Source organism: Diabrotica virgifera, chromosome 4 (assembly GCF_917563875.1).
Source record: "Diabrotica virgifera virgifera chromosome 4, PGI_DIABVI_V3a".
Taxonomy (NCBI): Eukaryota; Metazoa; Arthropoda; class Insecta; order Coleoptera; family Chrysomelidae; genus Diabrotica; species Diabrotica virgifera.
Genome location: NC_065446.1, coordinates 53,149,035 through 53,168,373, shown reverse-complemented (window position 1 = coordinate 53,168,373; position 19,339 = coordinate 53,149,035). Strand labels below are relative to the sequence as shown.

The following is a 19,339-nucleotide window of genomic DNA, read 5'->3' as shown; positions in this document are numbered from 1 at the left end:
AAAGTTGGATTTCTGAAGGCTGAAGAAAAAGAAGAATATAAATACCACATCCAAAACGCTGCATATCGTGGTATTTGGTATTATAGTTCTACAAAAACTCAAACGGTGAACTTTTTTTTCGTTTCTGTATTTAAATTATCGTCATTATCATTACAATCAATTATTGTGGCTTAACCCCATTAAAAATATCATTGTCAACATAAAAATGTTTAATAAATAAAATTATGACATTATGAAAGTCCTATATTAAAAAATGGCCCGATTTTTATTGAAAAGTCCCGGATTTCAAGTATTTTTTCCAGCCGTGTCCCGAATTTGACTAAATAGGAGTTGGTCACACTAGCCATGAACAATGCATTTTAAGTAAGCAATTAGGATGCTGGTTTTAAGAAAGTGTTCTTTGAACTGTTTATCAAAACCACGAACATTATATTTTATTAAACAAAAGAATAGGTCATTAAGTTTTTCAAGATATGCGGGTAGGTAATTCATTAGCCGCACGGTACATAATAGATAGTTAAAATATACCTGTGTATTAAGATTCTTAAACATAGATAAAAATATGATTAGTGTAGAAAATAGAATTAAAATAGTAAAAATTAAAATATATTGTCAAAAACTTATAAGTGGTTTGAAAATTATGTTATTTTTATGTACCATATAATCGAGTCAAAACTTTTTAAATCCCTGTTTTATTATCAGCAGTAGGATTTATAAATTTTGAGTTGGAGTAATCCGAGAGTTGATGTTTAAATTAAGAAACGGCTGGCAATTCAGCAAAACCTTGCTGAGTTGATTAACGTTTCTTAAAAATAATTCAATAACTTTCGAGATAAATTGTCAGGGATTTCATCTCGGTAGACCGTGGTAGCAGGGCGCTGTTAATTCAGAAGCAGATTGTTGTCAGGTAGGGGATGAGGTCTTGAATTATATTGTTATATAAGCAACAGCGAAGCTGGTTGTTTCGTTACCTGTTGGAAAAGATATGACCGTTTTTATGACCTTCGTTGTTTTACGCCGGGTTTTCTCCTCTTTTTATTATACGACCCTTTTTGCGCTCTCTCAACCTTAATATCGCCAAGTAGAGCTTCTCAAATTGCTCTACAAACACATTCGACCAAGAAACGGCGGACAAATTCCTCGGATATGAGCTATGGCGTAATTGAAATATAAAACTTACGGTGTTTTGATGCTCACTCGACTCAGGGAGGGCTTACCTGCAAATAAAAAATATGTTGTTAATAAAATTTCGACGTTAAATGCGTTTTATGGAGTATTAATAATAAAAGAGGGCGAGCTTACAACGGAACCAGTCGTAGCTGAATTTCGAGGTTTGTACAGATTATATGACCCGCACATAAAAATGTCTCTATCCCATCCGCCAGCGACTATTCAATATTCTTGTGGAAGATACGGAAATATTTTATGAGCACGACTTTTTACAACTCCGAGCTTCCTTTATAAGAAATTTAACTTATTCGAATTGAATATCGTGTTAATAAATTATGCAACTGTACATTACCAAGAGACACGAAAAGTCGGAAACATTTTATCGGAAATTTATTTCCAACCATACCTTTTATTTCATGTACACAATTTGAATAGATACAAATTAACTACTTTCGAAAAACCATGTTCGTAAACTTTTTAAATCGAAAATAAGCACAATAAACAATCGAAAACACGTTGACGGACAGAACGTCTATAGACGTCTAATTTTGACACAACGTCTATAGACGTTGCATTTTCCCCTATTCTACTTTGCAAAATAAATACACTTGCTTATACATTTGACGCACTGTCCGTCAACGTGTTAAAAACCGTGTTCGAATGATTCGAACATTTTAAAAACTATTGGAATATTTTTAATTCAGACAAGTTTAGTCCATCTTTGAAATGCAACACTGGCAACGGTGTAAATATGTAAGGACAACAGTGTTAGAGGTCCCGTCATTTGGGAAGGCACTAATATTATTGGACTTGTATAGAAGTCAAAATTTGAAGTTATTCCTAAGCCACACCTTAGCAATAAGTAATTTCAGTACTTAGTAGCCAAATTCAATGTCAGTAACCAATCACCAACTTTAAAGACGGTTGTTAGACCATTTTATACGCCATAATACGCAAATTAGTGCCATCCCATATAACGGGACCTATAGTTTTAATGTGGTGTGCGTAAAAACACATATATATGTTTTCGCAAGATCTTTATCTTCACGACTTTAAGTACCACCCGCTTTCACTAGTATGTTGAAAAAGTAACTATTCGTTAGAAAGTACTCGTTACTTACGAATACCGAAAGTAACGATTACTATACAGAGAGGTAAATCGTTACTTTGATTACTCTGATTACTTCGTTACTTCGCATCAATTGTATTAGAGCGAGTACCTATTTTGATTTTGAGTATTGTATCTACTCGGTTGATATCGGAGTCGGACCGGTATTCCACGAGTGTTCGGTATCAGTACAGTTAACTAAAATTTAATCTATGAAGGGCGAAGGCTATAAAGAGTTTTACAGGATTACAGGGCGCTGAGAAGTAGCTGAAACAGAGGGAGGTATATCGTTTAACAAAGCATGCACCCAGAAACAGATGTCTATACGATTTGTCGAGGTAGATAATTCACAGAATTTCACAGGTGTTAGTTCTTTTGAAAATAAAAATGCAACACATTAGATTTTAATAATAAATACACACTATTCTTATCAGGCCTAGAAAACCATAGCTAAGATTGACCGGAAGATATGTAGAAATGATAATATTTCTAGACTGTGATCATCAACTTTAATTTTACATGTAGGTATGGCATTGTTTTTATTAGACCAGGGCATTTAACACTAAAAACACAGGATTAAATCTATTTTTAAATATAGTAGGTATATGGAGACTTGCAACTTTTTGCATTATATTTAGGATTAGGATGACGTCTGGAAAAAAGTCTACAATAAAAAAATAGGTGGAAATCATTATTACATTTTAAAGTGTATAAAACGCATCGAAAAATGCATAAACATGTTAAAATCAGTATATTAAGGGCCAGATTTTCATATTTTGGGGTATTTGGGTCACTGAACACAAATCTGCAATCAAAACCGAACTCCGAAGCACCTGGGTGCCCATGGTTACTGCTAAGGTACGTCATCTACAGTTTCGAGGGTTTGTTTTTGGCACTTAATTGATGCAAACAGATTACTCGAGATTACTGATATTGTAGAGCAGCAATTACAGAACAATTACATGAGGAGCTGAGTATCAAAGACGAACTACTCCATTTTGTACTTTTTTCAGGAAAGCTGAAAAACTGTAGCGCCTTATATTCTCGACATACAATTGTGATTTTTTTATGAATATACCTCTAGGGTCTCTGAACACTTCTGAATAACGAAAATGTAAATATATTTATGGTTTATTCCCTAAAATCAATAAAGAAAATGGAGTTGGCCGATTTTGCAACCAAGCTCTGGAGCTGTCCGTTTTTGAACCCAATGTTGACTAATTTTGTCAAATAATTTCTTCCTGGCTTAATTTTTAGGTGCTTCAACTACATTAACTTGCATTTTTTGGAAAAATAACGCGAAAATATTTTAAAAAACACAGAAAAACTGTTAAAATAACGTTGTAAACTGTTGCAAACTTAAAACGCAATGGCCACTCTCAGTAGGTTTATTCTAGTGCGCATGACAACGTGACGTAAATACTACCATTCGATTGGCTGTAACGGAGTAGTCCGATTCTGCTACAAAATCAAGTTGGAGCTGTCCGTTTCTGAAACTGATGCTCGTTTTAAAATACAATTTTTTGCATTTTCTAGCCGCTTTTGAAACTAAAGCAATTCAGATTTGAATTCCCCGGAAAAAATCCTATAAGACTGTACCTTTAACTCAATTTTGATAAAAATGGAGTTGTCCGTCTTTGATACTAAGCTCCTCACATATCGGTTAATTTCTATCCATTAAATAGATCGGTGAAGGTCGTTACATCGGATCTTATACTTATACGAAATACTGAGAAATGCGATTCTCGATATGATTACCGGTACTCAAATACTAAAGTATCAAAAGTAATCAAAGTAACGAATACTTTAAATGATTACTTTATACAATAGTAACGATTTGTAACGAATACTCGAAAGTAACTATAATCACAACATCACTAGCTTTCACTCTCCGAGTACGCCCGCCCTTTTTAGTTCTACAGGGATGCCAGGTCTGGGGAATTTTCCCCAGAACTGGGGAAAATTGATAAACTTTGGGGACTGGGGAAAAACTTTTTTAAAATGACTAATATCTGGGGAAATCAAACTGGCTAAAATCATCATCATCATTCTCTTTGCCTTATCCCTATGCGGGGTCGGCTTCCCTAATTGCATTTCTCCACACAATTCTATCTTGGGTCATATCAATGTTAATCCCCTTTACCAACATGTCCTGCCTTATCGTCTCCCCCCAGGTCTTCTTTGGTCTTCCTCTCCTACTCCTTCCAGGAATCTGCACTTCAGCTATTCTTCGTATTGGATGATTAACGTCTCGACGTTGAACATGACCAAACCATCTTAACCTATGCTCTCTCATTTTGGCATCAATTGGTGCCACACCTAGACTTCCCCTAATATACTCATTTCTAATTTTATCCTTCTTTGTCACTCCACTCATCCATCTAAGCATTCTCATTTCCGCCACATGCATTCGTTGTTCCTCTTTCTTTTTCACTGCCCAACATTCAGTTCCGTGCATCATAGCCGGTCTTATGGCTGTTTTATAGAATTTTCCCTTCAGCTTCATTGGAATTTTTCTGTCACACAACACACCACTCGCTTCTTTCCACTTCATCCATCCAGCCCTAATTCTACTGCATGCATCTCCATCTATTTCTCCATTACTCTGTAATACCGATCCTATGTACTTAAAACTATTGCTTTTCACAATCATTTCACCATCCAAAGATACCATTTTATTTGTAGTAACTCCATCTTTAAATGAACATTCCAAATACTCTGTTTTTGTCCTACTAAGTTTTAAACCTTTTTCCTCCAGAGCTTGTCTCCACTGTTCCAGTTTATTTCTAAGTCTCTTTCACTATTTCCTATTAACACTACATCATCAGCATACATTAGGCACCATGGAATACTACCCTGTAGTTTCGCTGTTATCTGGTCCAAAACTAATGAAAATAAATAAGGACTAAGCACCGAGCCTTGGTGCAATCCTACTTTCCCAATCCCAATCAAACTGGCTAAAATATGTTATTAAATTTAGTAAAAGATAGTTATTTTAGAAAGTCCAGTAATTATGTGAATATTAAATGTTTTACAACGACAAGATCGTGGTGACTGATTCCACATATAGGCCACTCTCAATACAGTTTGGTGAATTGTGACTACCGCGAACAATGATATTCCCTGGGGTTCCCCAAACAAAACCGTTTTTACAGTTACGAGTATGCGCAGTAACGAAAAATGTGTAACTGCGCATAAATTTTCGTCATTGCGCATGCGCGTAACGATTTAAGAACGGTTTTGTATCGAGTTGGAAAAAACCTTATAAATCTGGGGAATTCTGTTGAAAATCTGGCAACTTTTAAAACACAATTTGGGGAAGTAAATTTTTTGGGCCTGGCAACGCTGAGTTCAGTGCTTAGGATCATCTCAGACGGTCAACATGCAGGTTGCATGATCCAGATTCCAGCGCACCCTCGCGCTCTTGTCCTCTGCTCTTAAGAGTGTATTCCCAACCTAGAGCTAGACAAAATACCGTTTACATCACTCAAGTGCCATCTCAGCTCAGCTCAGATAGTCAGCAGTTAGCTTGCGAGATTCCGTTGCACCCTCGCGCTGACGCCATCTCCATTAAAAAATTGTAACAAGTGAATCCGTCAAGGATAAAGTCAAGATTTCAGAAAAAAGTGAAGCAACAATCTGTTTCGCATCCTCAAAGATTCAGTCAAGGAATCTTACGCCAACAGTGTCAAGTAAGAAAAAGACACAACCTCTCTATTGCCAGTGAATTTGGTCATAGACAATTTAGTGTGCATACGCATCGACATTTCGAAAGACTCCTTTTACTTGTAAGTACTCTGTAGTTAGTAGTTTATTTTTCTTGAACAACTAGTGTTGCATCTATTTGTTTTATAGATGTTGCTCTCTATCTCCTAGTTTTGTATTTTTTGTTTATATGTATGTTCTCTTCTCTTTATTTGCTAGTTTGTTGTGATCCATTTTGTTAGTACTCACGCGATGTATAGCACTCGATCCGCTGTCGCTCGTGCTCTAAACATCGCGTGCGTTTGCAAAAAGCATACTTCACGAACTGTTTCATAAATAACTATTTTGCGTTACTTATTTTTCCTATTATTACTTTATTATTACTTTCGTTTATATTTAATAATAGTTTATATTTATTAATAATGTTTACTTCCTTTCCATTTAAATCACGTAACACCTACAGAATTAAAAATATATAATTTATATTGTACTAGAATGGTTATTTGGAAAAATTCAGAAAATAAATTTATATCTTGGACCACAAGATCATAGATTTTCCTCACCCTGTATATGACCAAAAATTGTATAGAGTCTAATTTAGTTAATAAACAGTGCTTTTTCGGGGAATGTGAAATCGTTAATGTGGTTTTCGTTAATGGGTTTTTTGAAAGGATTTACAGACAACGGTTCGAAAATATTGGAAAGTGCATGTGATTTCGTTTGTGAACATCAATAGGATTTTTGTAAGTAATTCATAGAAGGTTTAAAACGATAAACAAATTTTATTGAGTTTAGAATGTAAGGCCTTTTGTTTAGTTTTTTGAAAAAACGATAGTAATTTGATGTCTCTTAGAATTTTAACAAAATGGAAAGTTGTTTACAAATTAAGTTGGTTTTTCTTCGGAAAAGAAGGAAAGTACGGATGTTTTGGGTAGAGAGTTTGTTTTTAATTGGTAGAAAAAGATCGATGGAAGGGATGAGAATGTGGAGTCGGAATTTCAGAGAGAAAAGATAGACACTGTGTGATGAATATCGGGAGAGAGCAGTCCAGTTTTTTGAAAAGTGAGAAGTCAGTGTAAAGTGGTGAAATCGGCCTTTGCGAGCAGAATCAAGTTGAAACGAAATTGTTGACCGGTTGAGAAGTAAAATTTTCCTGTATCCGAGGAAGATTCCTTTGTTCTGTCTAGAACGAGTAGCTGATTGGTATCTATTGGCAAAAGATATCGAGCAAGGAGAAAACTGAGTGGAGAATTCGAGCGAGTCCTGGTTTTGTTTGTTTTTGAAGCAGTTTGGACGAGAGGGACCTTTTCGCAACATCAAAAGAGTACGTGTGGGAGAATCAAGGACAACGCAATCTGTGAAAAGAAGAAGTGAAGAAACAAAAAGGTTAGTCAAATCATTTTTCGAAACGGAGAGAGCTTGTTTATATCCACACCATATATGCTCATTTTTTTGTAGTGAACAGTTCCATAACTCAGTTAGTCATTCCAACTTTAATTAATCAATTCAAAAGGGGAAAAGTAAATTTTATTAAATTTAGTATGAATAAATAATAATTTATTTAAATGATTTTTTTTTTGTTAAAACAAGGAGACGTCTTTCTACGATCTAAAATCTAAATTGTTGCAGCAAATTTAGATTTTAGTATTTTTTCAAATCTTATTTATACAGCATATTGGATAAATAAATAAAAGATTACATTTATATGCTACTGAATGTGTTTAATTTCCCTGTTTTACCCTGGAAGGAGTAAGCAACTACAGATACTAGAAGCCACAAATCAAAAGTGTTGCATCGAATACAAAATTAGCCCTGAGAATAAAGTTTATTAGAAAATTTAATTTGAATTTGGTTTGGTTTTTACATAGGCAGAAATTAAAATAATTGAGTAATTAATTTAATTAAGAATTTGCTAATCAATCTAATAAAAGAGATAAAGTAGAGCATAACAATATACAAAATGCAAGTGGAGAGGATTTTTTTGACCAGGAGTGTATTTTTCTTGAATACGATTTCTTAAAATGTAAACCTATTTACATTTATCACAGATGAGTACTCTATACCTTTATCGTAAGGTATGTTTTAAAATTTAACCGGCAATCCTCAAGCGAAAAAAAAAATAATAAAGGAAATACATTTTGGGTAACATATGGAGTTTGGAGCAGTTATCCTTCCTATAATATCCGTGTTTTCGTGCCGATAAGAGGCGTGAAAGAAGCGAAAAGCACGATCTGGGGGGATTTGGTATCGTGAAAAGCCTGTATCCAACGTTATACTGATTACCGACTTTGCTAAGATTAGTCGCTCAATTTTCAACCAACGACGATTATACTACGAATTTTCACGAAATGAGAATATACAACACCTGAGAGGCTTAAAACGCTGTACACAAACTTACAGTTGGGTTGAATGAAATCTTGGAGGGTTTTAAATTACTAATAAGTTTTAACGTGTATCTCCGGATGAAGTATTTTCAACATTTAATAATTATTTTATTAATTGTTTCTGTGGTTTTTATAAGATACACACATCGGAAAAGACTAGGTTTAGTTGTTTTGAATAAATAATAATAATCGATTTGTAACGAATAATATATAATATTGTGTATATTTAATACACAAGAAAAATTTGTTGAAATGTCAAAAATAACGAGAATGCCTTTAAGTGCAATTAAATGTTTATTTATTATTATAAATAAAACCAGCCCAATAATTCGCATCACAGTTTTGATATTCCTGACACCACTATAATCTTGCGTTTGCCTCTGGAGATAGGTGGACATCTCAATGGTCTTCGATTGCGGAGATTGGCTTCATGGAGATGATTTCTTACAGTATTCACGTCCTATGGTTACCTGGTGTGCCTGCCGCAAGTCGCTAATCAATTCAAGTGCTGTAACTGTTGGTTGCCATCTAGCGGTTAACACTAAAAATCTATATTAATCTACAGTGATATCGCGCTCACGTCCTGGATGGCGTTCGGCTGGACTTCCAGTGTCACAAAAACGCCACAACACTTTGGGAGACTCCCATGCGCTCAGCTACATTAGTTTCCCGCTTGTCCCTTGAAGAAGGCCTACAGCCCTATTCATCTCATACAAAGTTATATTACATCGCTCCATGATAAAAAAACAATATTTTCAATGCACTAACTAAACAAAAACTCTATCTCTCTCTCTCTCTCTCTCTCTCTCTCTCTTGTCGTTTCCCCATTACTGAGGATCGTGATTTCTTCCAATATTCCTAACAATGTTTCTCCACTGGTCTCTATCTTCAGCTGCTCTAAGAGCTTCGCAGAATGAGTTTGCAGCTGAATGCTTTATTTGGTCAGACCATCTAGTTGGTGATCGTCCTCTTGATCTTCTCCCCGGAACGTTTCCAGAAACAATTAATCTCTCCAAACTGTCGTCACCTCTGCGAACCACGTGACCAAAGAATTGCAGAATTCGTTGCAGACATATTGTGGCCAGCCTTTTAAGAACTCTATCGCACGAACAAAATCGAAACTACTTAGAATATTTACTGCAGTATACAAACCATAGTTTTTCCTCTCGTGTTAAAAACGTTGTCAAATATTCGTTATCACTTTCGACGTTTTGTTTTACTCACAAAAATATACACAATGAGCAACTGTACAAATTCAATTAAAATTAAACGACCATATGAATTTATTGTTATTAATTTTATTATGTTATAAAAATATCCCTAGACTTTTCCGAGGTATGTATATATGCATGATGGTATAATAATAAGCTACTGTTAGATTACGGAAAAGAAAAATTGAAAAATTGCGTGTGAAAGCATGACTTCATCAGGCCTCAATTATATTTTTTTATTGGTGTTGAATCAGATACCAGGGGCATTTCAAAAAGTTTTAGCAGGAACATTTCAAAGTATTTTCTTGGTTCTGTGTGATCAAGTGATGAAGTAATAGTAGAATGCATCGAAAGGAAATAACAAAGTATTATAACAGAAATAACAGAACCGTCCTGTTATGACGGTGACGATGATGATGAACCCTGTTATTGTACACTTGACTTTTAACTGAAAAATCTATGTTTTTCAACGTTAACCAAATTGTATTGACTTCTGTAAGATTATGTCGATTGAATATAGACGTAGCTGATTTATAGACGATCGATAGTTGAAATCAATAGCTTCTATATGTATAGCCTCCACAACGCTAAACCTAACGGATTAATACATAGTGTAATAAATAATAATAAGTAATAATTTAATATAAAAACATTAAAAATCAGGATACATTAAACAGTGACTAGACCGGTGCCCATGTATGGGTGTGAAACGTGGACAAAAGCAATGGAAAGAAAGCTCAGATGTTTTGAGAGAAAAATTCTCAGAAAGATCTTTGTACGTTATCGCGACCCGAATATTAACCAATATTGAATGATACCAAATGCCGAGGTCAAACAGATGTAAAGAGCTAGCGACGTAGTCCAAGAGATTAAATTCTAAGATGAGTTGGCCATGTCCATAGGCTCCCTAATAACTGCCTTACCAAGTTAATGTTGAAGGAAGTCCCCACAGGAAGAAAAGGCCTTTAGGAGGTCCAGAATACGATGGGAGATAACATGTGGTCAAACTTAAGAAAAATTGGGGCTACCCACTGACTCGATTCTCATGGACGACCGTTCAAGATGGAAGCTGATTGTGCAGTCAGCCAAGACCCACTCTGGGTTGTAGTGCTACAAGAAGAAGAAGATAGTTGAAATACATTTTTGACTAGTCATGTGTTAAGTTTTTTGTATGTCATTTCCCATGTATCAATTAGATTTGCCTATTTTTGTGCTAAGTATAGACCCAAAAGTCATTATATTTATTTCAAAAATATATTTTCCAAAGCTGATTACTATTAATAATCACGCTCAATATCGTGTTATGCCAAATTGACTTCACTGACTTCGAGAAGCGATTCAAGTTAACTCAACAAGTAAAAAATAACTCAAAAACCTCGACGAAAATCAACACAATGTGCAAAATGGGAATAACACAGAAAAAGGCGTCAATACGTTGTAAACACCCTTTCACTTGATTTTCTATTTAAAATCATCAGTCTTTTAGTTGGGTAGATTTGTAGAGATGGGAGTAACCGTTAGAAAACAGACCGAAAATATGTATCCTACAGAAGGGTGATTACTGATTAGATACTATAAATTTCCCACCTCCACTAGTTTCATTTCTTTTTATCTCACAACATGTTTTCCATCTTTTGCGTTATTTTGCCGGTAATTAGCGCGCTCATCACCGTATATCCTAGTTTATGATTTCTGAGATAGCAATTGTGATAAGTTTTGCCCATTTTTCCGATTATTGCAAGTTGACGTCCCTACTTGTTTGAATAGTCTTTGGGTACATAACATTGATTTTTTTCAGTTTGTTTTATTTCCTATAATGAAATAATTTATTTTACCAAAAACTTCCCTTTCGTTGATTTTATTAACCATTTTTCGGCTTCAGGTTTAAATGTACCTTTGTAGTTAAAATAGGTCCAGTGACTCTTCCCACATGCACCAGCATTCAATTTCATCATCAACATCAGTGGCGTTACAGCCTTTTATGAGCCAAAGCCTTCTTCAGAACAATCATTCATTCGCCCCTGTATCTGGCCCAGCATTCAATTTAGACAAGTTAAATGAACATGTTTAAGAACGTATATCCATTGATTACTAGGATAATCATGTCATTATAATACTACTCTTTGGAAAAAAAACATTTTAAGGCACCAAAATGAATAATATGAATACTAAATAATACGAAAATCTGTTATAATCAAAAACACGGGCAATTTGACATTTCATAAACTCGAAATTCCCAGTACCAATAACCGTCCTTGATCATGTTGCTATGTTTATTTGATATATTCTATTAAACAAATATTATTTGATATATTTTATAGAAGAACGTACCTAAATCTTTCTTTGCTACAAAATTTCGGGCCCCACGTTGGGCGCCGATATTAGATTGTAGGAAAATTTGAGGGCTAACTATTTTTAGAAAGAAAATAGTAAAACAAAACAGAAAAGTTAATGAATGAATCGAATCTAAAGATATTGGAAATAAAAGAATTATTTGAACATAATAAACAAAATTATAACGTTTATAACACCACACGACTCTCGTTGGAAAAGAAGTTTCAAACAATTCGTCACTAAATACTAAACTGCATTTGTTCCGAGTGGTATTAGTCTTTAGAAGTAACAGCTACAAAAAAATTTATAGTGGAAAACTTCTCGCCTCTAGCATTTTTCGATGTATACCGTTCCTGTGACGATTACAAAACGCTTTAACAGAACATGGTTGTTAGTCAGCCCCAAAACCATTTGTCACCAGCCATTCGTAAGGCTTTATTGTCGTTTAAATGGTATAAAAGCGGCGATATCGACTTGAACTTCGATAATATGCTTCGGCTTCAAACGCCAGTAAGTGAATCAAAGCTAAACCTGTTTTAGAAACAAAAAGAGGCTTTAAAGTTAAATTGTTTTAATAAATGATGTGGAAATCTTATGGAAATAAATATTATCATCACCAAGACAAGTAAAATGAGGCAAAAAAGTTCGAATGGAAGTAAGTGAGAAAACAAGGAAGAATTTCTATTTTTAAAACCATTTAACACGATTGTTCTCAGACTCTCGAGGGGCACAGTTTATCTATAAGTTCGTCGAAGTTAGATGTTATTCTTGGAAAATGTGGAAAGCATTAGAGGAATGAGACCAAGGTAAAAGATTTGGTTAGTTTGTATTGCATTATAATATTCGTCATTATTTATGGAAGTAGGAAAAATGCCATATGAATGGAAAAGATGTTCTTTAGTACCTGTATAAAAATCAGAGGAGATGTTCAACAATGTACAAGCTATAGAACCATAAAACTCCTTCACACCAAGAACGCAAGGAAGAGAGTAGCTAATAGAGGGATACATGAATAATAAAATTAAGCAATGTATATTGTATATCGACAACAGATATAATTTTCATTATTATATGATAGAATAGTAAAACAATCCATGGTCGTTATACATATTTGCTCCTTATTTTTTTGAGCCAAAGAAAGCCATGATATCTTTTACTAGAATTCTCCATTATTACTTTATCCTTGATCTCTAAACCTCTCCCTTTTTTATATCTTGTACAACGTTGGTTAGTGGACATCCACTTTTTTTGTTAACAAAACTTTTTCAATTCAGTTGTGCCATGTTAACGAAGTCATGTCGTCTATGTTTTATCATAATATATTCCTTATTGCATGTTCAGCTATTTCACCTGCTTGTGATTTAATCAGTTTCAATATATGTCTCCTTCTTCTTCTTTTTGTGTCGACATGACTCTGTCTGTTTTTTCAATGTGTCTCCAGAAAGTTATTGTTTCATCGTTTTCGTGGTCATCCACTGATCGTCTTTCTATTGGAGAACCGTCTCTACTCTATATGTCGCCCTAGTGTCTTACCATCGATTTCTTCAAGGGTTTTTATCTTTGCTGTTTCTAGCATTACTTTTGTCCTCTCTGTGTCAGGTCATGTTTCTTCCGCGTATGTCATTATTGGTCTGCTGACTTTTTTTGTAAATTCTACCTTTCTTTCTTTCCTGATATTTTTATTTCTCCATATTGTTTCATTTAGGCAATCTGCAGCTTTGTTTGCTATACTCACTTGATCTTTCAGTTCTGTTTCGAGCTTTTCGTAGCTAGATAGTGTGATGCATATATTTTTAAAATCCATCATTTGTTCTATTATCATTATCTGACCCTTCAGCTCTAATTTAAATCTTACCAGATTTGCTGTTATAACCATGCATTTTGTCTATTTTGTGGAAATTAACATGGTAAATTTTCTCACTCTTATATTAAATTGGTGCAGTATACGTTGTAAATCATCTTCACTTTTGAGAGATATTGCATCGTCTGTACAGAAAAAATTTTTTGTGTTTCTTCCACAAAATGTCGTACCGTCTTTACTAATCTATAATGTCGCACTAGTGCCTTAGCATCGATTTATTCAAGGGTTTATATATTTGCTGTTTCTAGCATTACTTTTGTCCTCTCTGTGTCAGGTCATGTTTCTTCCGCGTATGTCATTATTGGTCTGCTGACTTTTTTTGTAAATTCTGCCTTTCTTTTTTTCCTGATATTTTGATTTCTCCATAGTGTTTCATTCAGGCAATCTGCAGCTTTGTTTGCTATACTCACTTGATCTTTCAGTTCTGTTTTGAGCTTTTCGTAGCTAGATAGTGTGATGCCTAGATTTTGAAACTTCACCACTTGTTCTATATTATCTGAACCTTCAGCTCTAATTTAAATCTTACTAGATTTGCTGTTATAACCATGCATTTTGTCTATTTTGTGGAAATTAACATGGTAAATTTTCTCACTCTTATATTAAATTGGTGCAGCATACGTTGTAAATCATCTTCACTTTTGAGAGATATTGCATCGTCTGTACAGAAAATTTTTTTTGTGTTTCTTCCATTTGGTGTCCTTTTTTAGTCCTTACTTTTTTATTATTTCATCAATGATCACTTAGAAGACTCAGGAAATCCCCCTGTTTTGTATCATTGCCAGCTTCAATTGGGTCAGTTAGCTGTTCTACTACTTTTACTTTTATTGTGTTGTTCTTGTAGATATTTTTGATCGTTTTAATTATTCCTAGCTAGATGTATCTCTCTTGCGTACAACAAATGGATAACGTGCTTTAATTCGACCCTGTCAAATGCCTTCTTAAGGCCCACGAAATATCAATATATTTATGTCAAAGACTGATATTTTATTATGCACATTTAAAATACTAAAATACAGTGAACTTAACGTTTTTTGTTTCTATTCGCGTGTATAATAATTTATTGTATGACATGACTTCACTATGTTCCTTCAGTGTTGCGATTATACTACCAATGTGTTCTTACACACTTTATTTTAATATAAATCTGAACAAACTTTCCTCTTATATATTTTAAACTGAAGTTCGTTTATGATGATAGTCGTCGCTACTTTGCAAGTAACATTTCAGAAATCTAACAACTCATCTTTTTAACTGTAACTAACCGTATCAAAGTGAAATTCTTTGAAGTTAATCCCGGTTCTATTCAATTTGCAAGGAGTTTTCGACCAAAAAAGAAAAATGAGGTAATGTTGATGAGCTAGAAAAAGAAAAGTAGAGTAAATAAAAGTAAACAAGCAAAGATAAAAGTTATTACAGTGGGGAAATGTAGATTAAATGTTTTCTCTTTAATTCTTAAATGAAAGCAATTTGTAAAATTCGCGAAAATACACTGTTGGATAAAATAAAAATGGGATAATTGAATACGATTTAAATAATTACACTTTTATAAAAAAAGAACTTTTTATATTACCACGTTTTTATTATTTATAAGACACAATATACATAAAAAGTATTAAAAACGATTTAGTCCTGTCGCCAGGGGGGGTACAACGGCCTCCTGTATTCAGATGGACTTACCCAAGTTTTTTTTATGTATTTTGACCCGTAGAACACGAATTTTTTGGGTAACAGTTGATCCGGATGTCGAAAAGATTGTTATAAACAAAGAAGTTGAGGAATTACATAACAGCGATTTCTCGCAAAACAAGACATGTTTTTGTATTTTTTGGGCCATTCTAACCAAAAAGTGTTCCTACAAATTTTTTCGTAGGATGCATAGTTTTCGAGATAAACGCGGTGGAACTTTCAAAAAATCGAAAAATTGCAATTTTTGTACCCGAATAACTTTTGATTAAAAAATAAAATAGCAATTCTGCTTACCGCATTTGAAAGTTCAAGTCAAAGTATATCGGTTTTAGTTATTTGCATTGCTAAAAATTTATTATTTTATTGTTAAACAAAAGTATAAACACCTAGTGCTGGAGTGATGTTTTCAATGATTTCTCATTTAAAATCGAACGAGTAGGTAGAGTAGGTACAAGTGCAAGCGAGGCTATTTCTACGTGGAATGCATGTAAACGCATGTATTAGGCACAGGAAACACTATGTGTTTATAGCTTTTTTTAGCATAAACACATAAATTTTTAGCAATGTATATATTCGAATGTAATGAGTCGCTCTCCCATTGTCTTCTTCAATCGTTGGTGAGGTCGAATGTTCTTGCTGTAGGGGGTGGCCCTTAACAACAGAGGATATCTTCAGCGCAGTCTGTTCATTTCGATATCAAGCTTATCATGGTGGATGGGTAGTAGATGGTTAGCCTCGATTTCTCGATATTCCCTGAAAAGAGAATGACTTCTTCTTAGTTTTGGCGGTGGAATGTGACTCAGAATGGGAAGCCAATAGTTCGGTGTTGGTCGAATTGTATCTGAGATTATTCGCATTGTCTGGTTTAATTGGGTGTCGATAATCTTAGTGCATGTGCTATGGATCCATACTGGGGAAGCATATACAGCTGCCGACTGTATATGCCGAGTCCGAGAGCGGATGATCTGAGTACGGAAGCTAAGGACCCCCATGTGGTGCCACATAGCTTTTGAATTATATTATTTCGCGTCTTCAGTTTTTCTGCCGTTGTTTGTAGGTATTCCTTAAAACTTAAAGTTCTGTGAAGAGTCACTCCAAGATATTTTGGTGTCGAGTTATGAGTGAGTAGTCTGTTTTCAAAGTGAACGGAGAGTTTTTTGTTGGCTTGGGAATTATTCAGATGAAAACAGCACACTTCGGTTTTCTTTGCATTGGGCCGTAGTATTCACCCATAACGGCAAGGTCATCCGTCAGTATTTTTCTGCAAAATCCATCTTATTAGGTCTTGCTGCAATTACCCAATCGTCAACGTAGCCAAACTTCTGCGAAGTTGTCCTAGGTAGGTCAATGTATAAATCAAACAGTAAGGGTGCCAAAACAGATCCCTGTGGCAGTCCATTGCTGAGCTTCATTTGGACACTTTTTAAGTTGCCCCTTGTAACCTGAAAAGGTCTGTCGGTGAGCATGCTATCATTGAATTTGGTTACCTTTTGGCACGGGATGGCACGGATTAGTTTTCAGATTATTCCTTGCCTCCAGACGGTGTGGTATGCATCTGATAGGTCAATGAAAGCAACGGATGTTTTTTGCGTTCTTTGAAAACCTGCTTCAATATGTGTTGTTAGGGATAGAATCTGATCTAAGCTGCGGTTAGGTCTGAATCCTGCTTGCTCAATAGGTATCAACCTAAATATGTTTTTACTAATTCTGTTGTAGATTAAGTGCTTTAAATTTAATGCTTGTAACCTTATTTCTTGTCCTTGAAAACTTGTGTCTTGCTATTATCTAAGTAAGAAACCGTGTGTCCTTATCTCTGAACAAACTGAAACAAATCCGACTGCTAGTACCGAATTACAAAAAAATAACATTATATGGACGCCGTGGCGATATCTACAAAAAAAATGGAAAGTTTCACTTCATAAATTAAAAATAATATCAAAAATAAAACTTTTATTGAGACCAATTTTCTCGTAACGCCTTCGTGGTTTCTACAATTTATAAACCAAACGAATGCTGGAAACAAAGAAGGCCAGGCGAGATCTATAAACTGCATTTCACTTCCTGCCTGTCCAGCGTAGCAAAATTCCAACGAAAAAAATTTAAATAATTAAAGTATATACAGCAAGATCATATTATTATGTTAGAAATGAATATTAAAAATACAATATTTAAGGAAGGTCATATATTAAATATTAAGAATAATAAAACAAAATATTTAAACAAATACTATAGCTATTTGTATAACAAGGGAGGAAAGTGTAACTTTTCCTCCCGAGAATGAAGTTTACTGCCCGACGCGTAGCGGAGGGCAGTAATCATTCAAGGGAGGAAAAGGCACTTTACTCCCATGTTATACATATGGTTTTTCCACCTTCCTCAAATAACAAGTCATTTTGTCATTTTTACTTAATTTATTTATGTAACTAACCAACAAAATTTATTAGAACTAAAACAACAAGTAGGTACAATATAACTGTCAGCTGTCAAATATAAGTCAAATTATTAATGTAAACATTGTTAAATAAAAATAACAATTTACTGTTTTTTACCATTCTGCAAAATACAGGATGTTTTATAAATAAACGTTAAAATGTATAGATACTCCGTAATAGAAAATAGATATTATACAGGGCGTCAATAAGTTATATTTCATGAATGAAATATTATGACGTCACTTTTACTTTTCCTCCCTAGGGAGGAAAAATATTTTCCTCCCTAGGGAGGAAAAGTACAACTTTGCTCCCTACAATCAGGTCCGGAAAAGTATACTTTCGGTAGAGGTAGGTGGAAAAATACTTTTTTAAACAGTTACAATAACAAACACACACATGTGTAATGTTAAAGAAATTATGTAATAACGATGGAACCAAAATCGAACAAATATTATGGTTTACCATAATATAATATCCTTTTATATAATATAAACTTCAATTAAAATCAGCTTATAAATAATTATTCTCTCTCGTATCCTAATAAAATTTGTTCTGCATAACGAATGCAGTGCTAATGCGGAGATAATTTTTGATGAACACATGCATATCATCTATAAACCAGTTGTAATGTAATAATCGATATCGTGTATTTCCAGCTTTAAATTGTACATAAATTCGGATTTATTGGAATTTTGATAGGCTGGAATTTGATGTGAAATGATGTGAAAATGTTTTAAATATGTATCATGAACTGTTTTGTTTGTTTTTCGCATTTGTTGGTGTATATATCTGTCTGTTGTTAGGATTTTATCGCCAAATTTTGTGCGGTTCAGCAGCTTGAAATTTCATCAACATTGTCGGTGTTTATTCGAGATATTTTGCTTGGAATAATAGGAAAATGAAAAACGAATTTACCATAATTTATAAATAATGAAATTTGGTGATATTATTGGGTAGGTACAACGAAATAACCAGCAGGTATGGCTCATACTTGAGCCTGAAAGTCCATTTTCTAGTATTACATTATGGTAGGGGAGCCCAAGCGGGGATTTTTGCAGTTACTCGAGCGCGTTAGATTATCACATGGGGAGAACGGAGAAACCTTGTACTCTGTAAACGTACCTATACCATATATTGGCTCTTAATACAGGGGGAGTAGGTTAATAGGGGTCAGGAAAAAAATATATCCTTAGAAGAACTCGAAATCGTCAGATTAAGATAAGGTAAGTTAAGTATGCAAAACAGTGTACATTTAAAAAATCTGACGATTTGAGCGGGGCTTAAGGAAAAACCGCAAATATACGCGTTCAATATTTTTCAAAAATCTATCGAGTGATACCAAACACGACCCCCCACGAAAAGGGGCGGGTGGTAAATTTAAAATTTTAAATACGAACCACGCGATATTTCGCGAAATGAACATTTAAAATTTTAAATAGGAGCCCCCA

At 34.3% G+C, this 19,339-nt stretch overlaps 1 protein-coding gene across 1 annotated transcript in view; it reads right to left on the bottom strand.

Moving 5' to 3' along the window:
• Positions 1-1,202: 1,202 nt before the first annotated feature.
• Positions 1,203-19,339, bottom strand: part of LOC114325416 (uncharacterized) — a 33,281-nt gene continuing 15,144 nt past the window's right edge. Inside the window, exon 3 of the mRNA XM_050649221.1 lies at positions 1,203-1,217. Coding sequence (XP_050505178.1) covers positions 1,203-1,217 — 15 coding nt within the window. The remainder of the gene's footprint in view (positions 1,218-19,339) is intronic.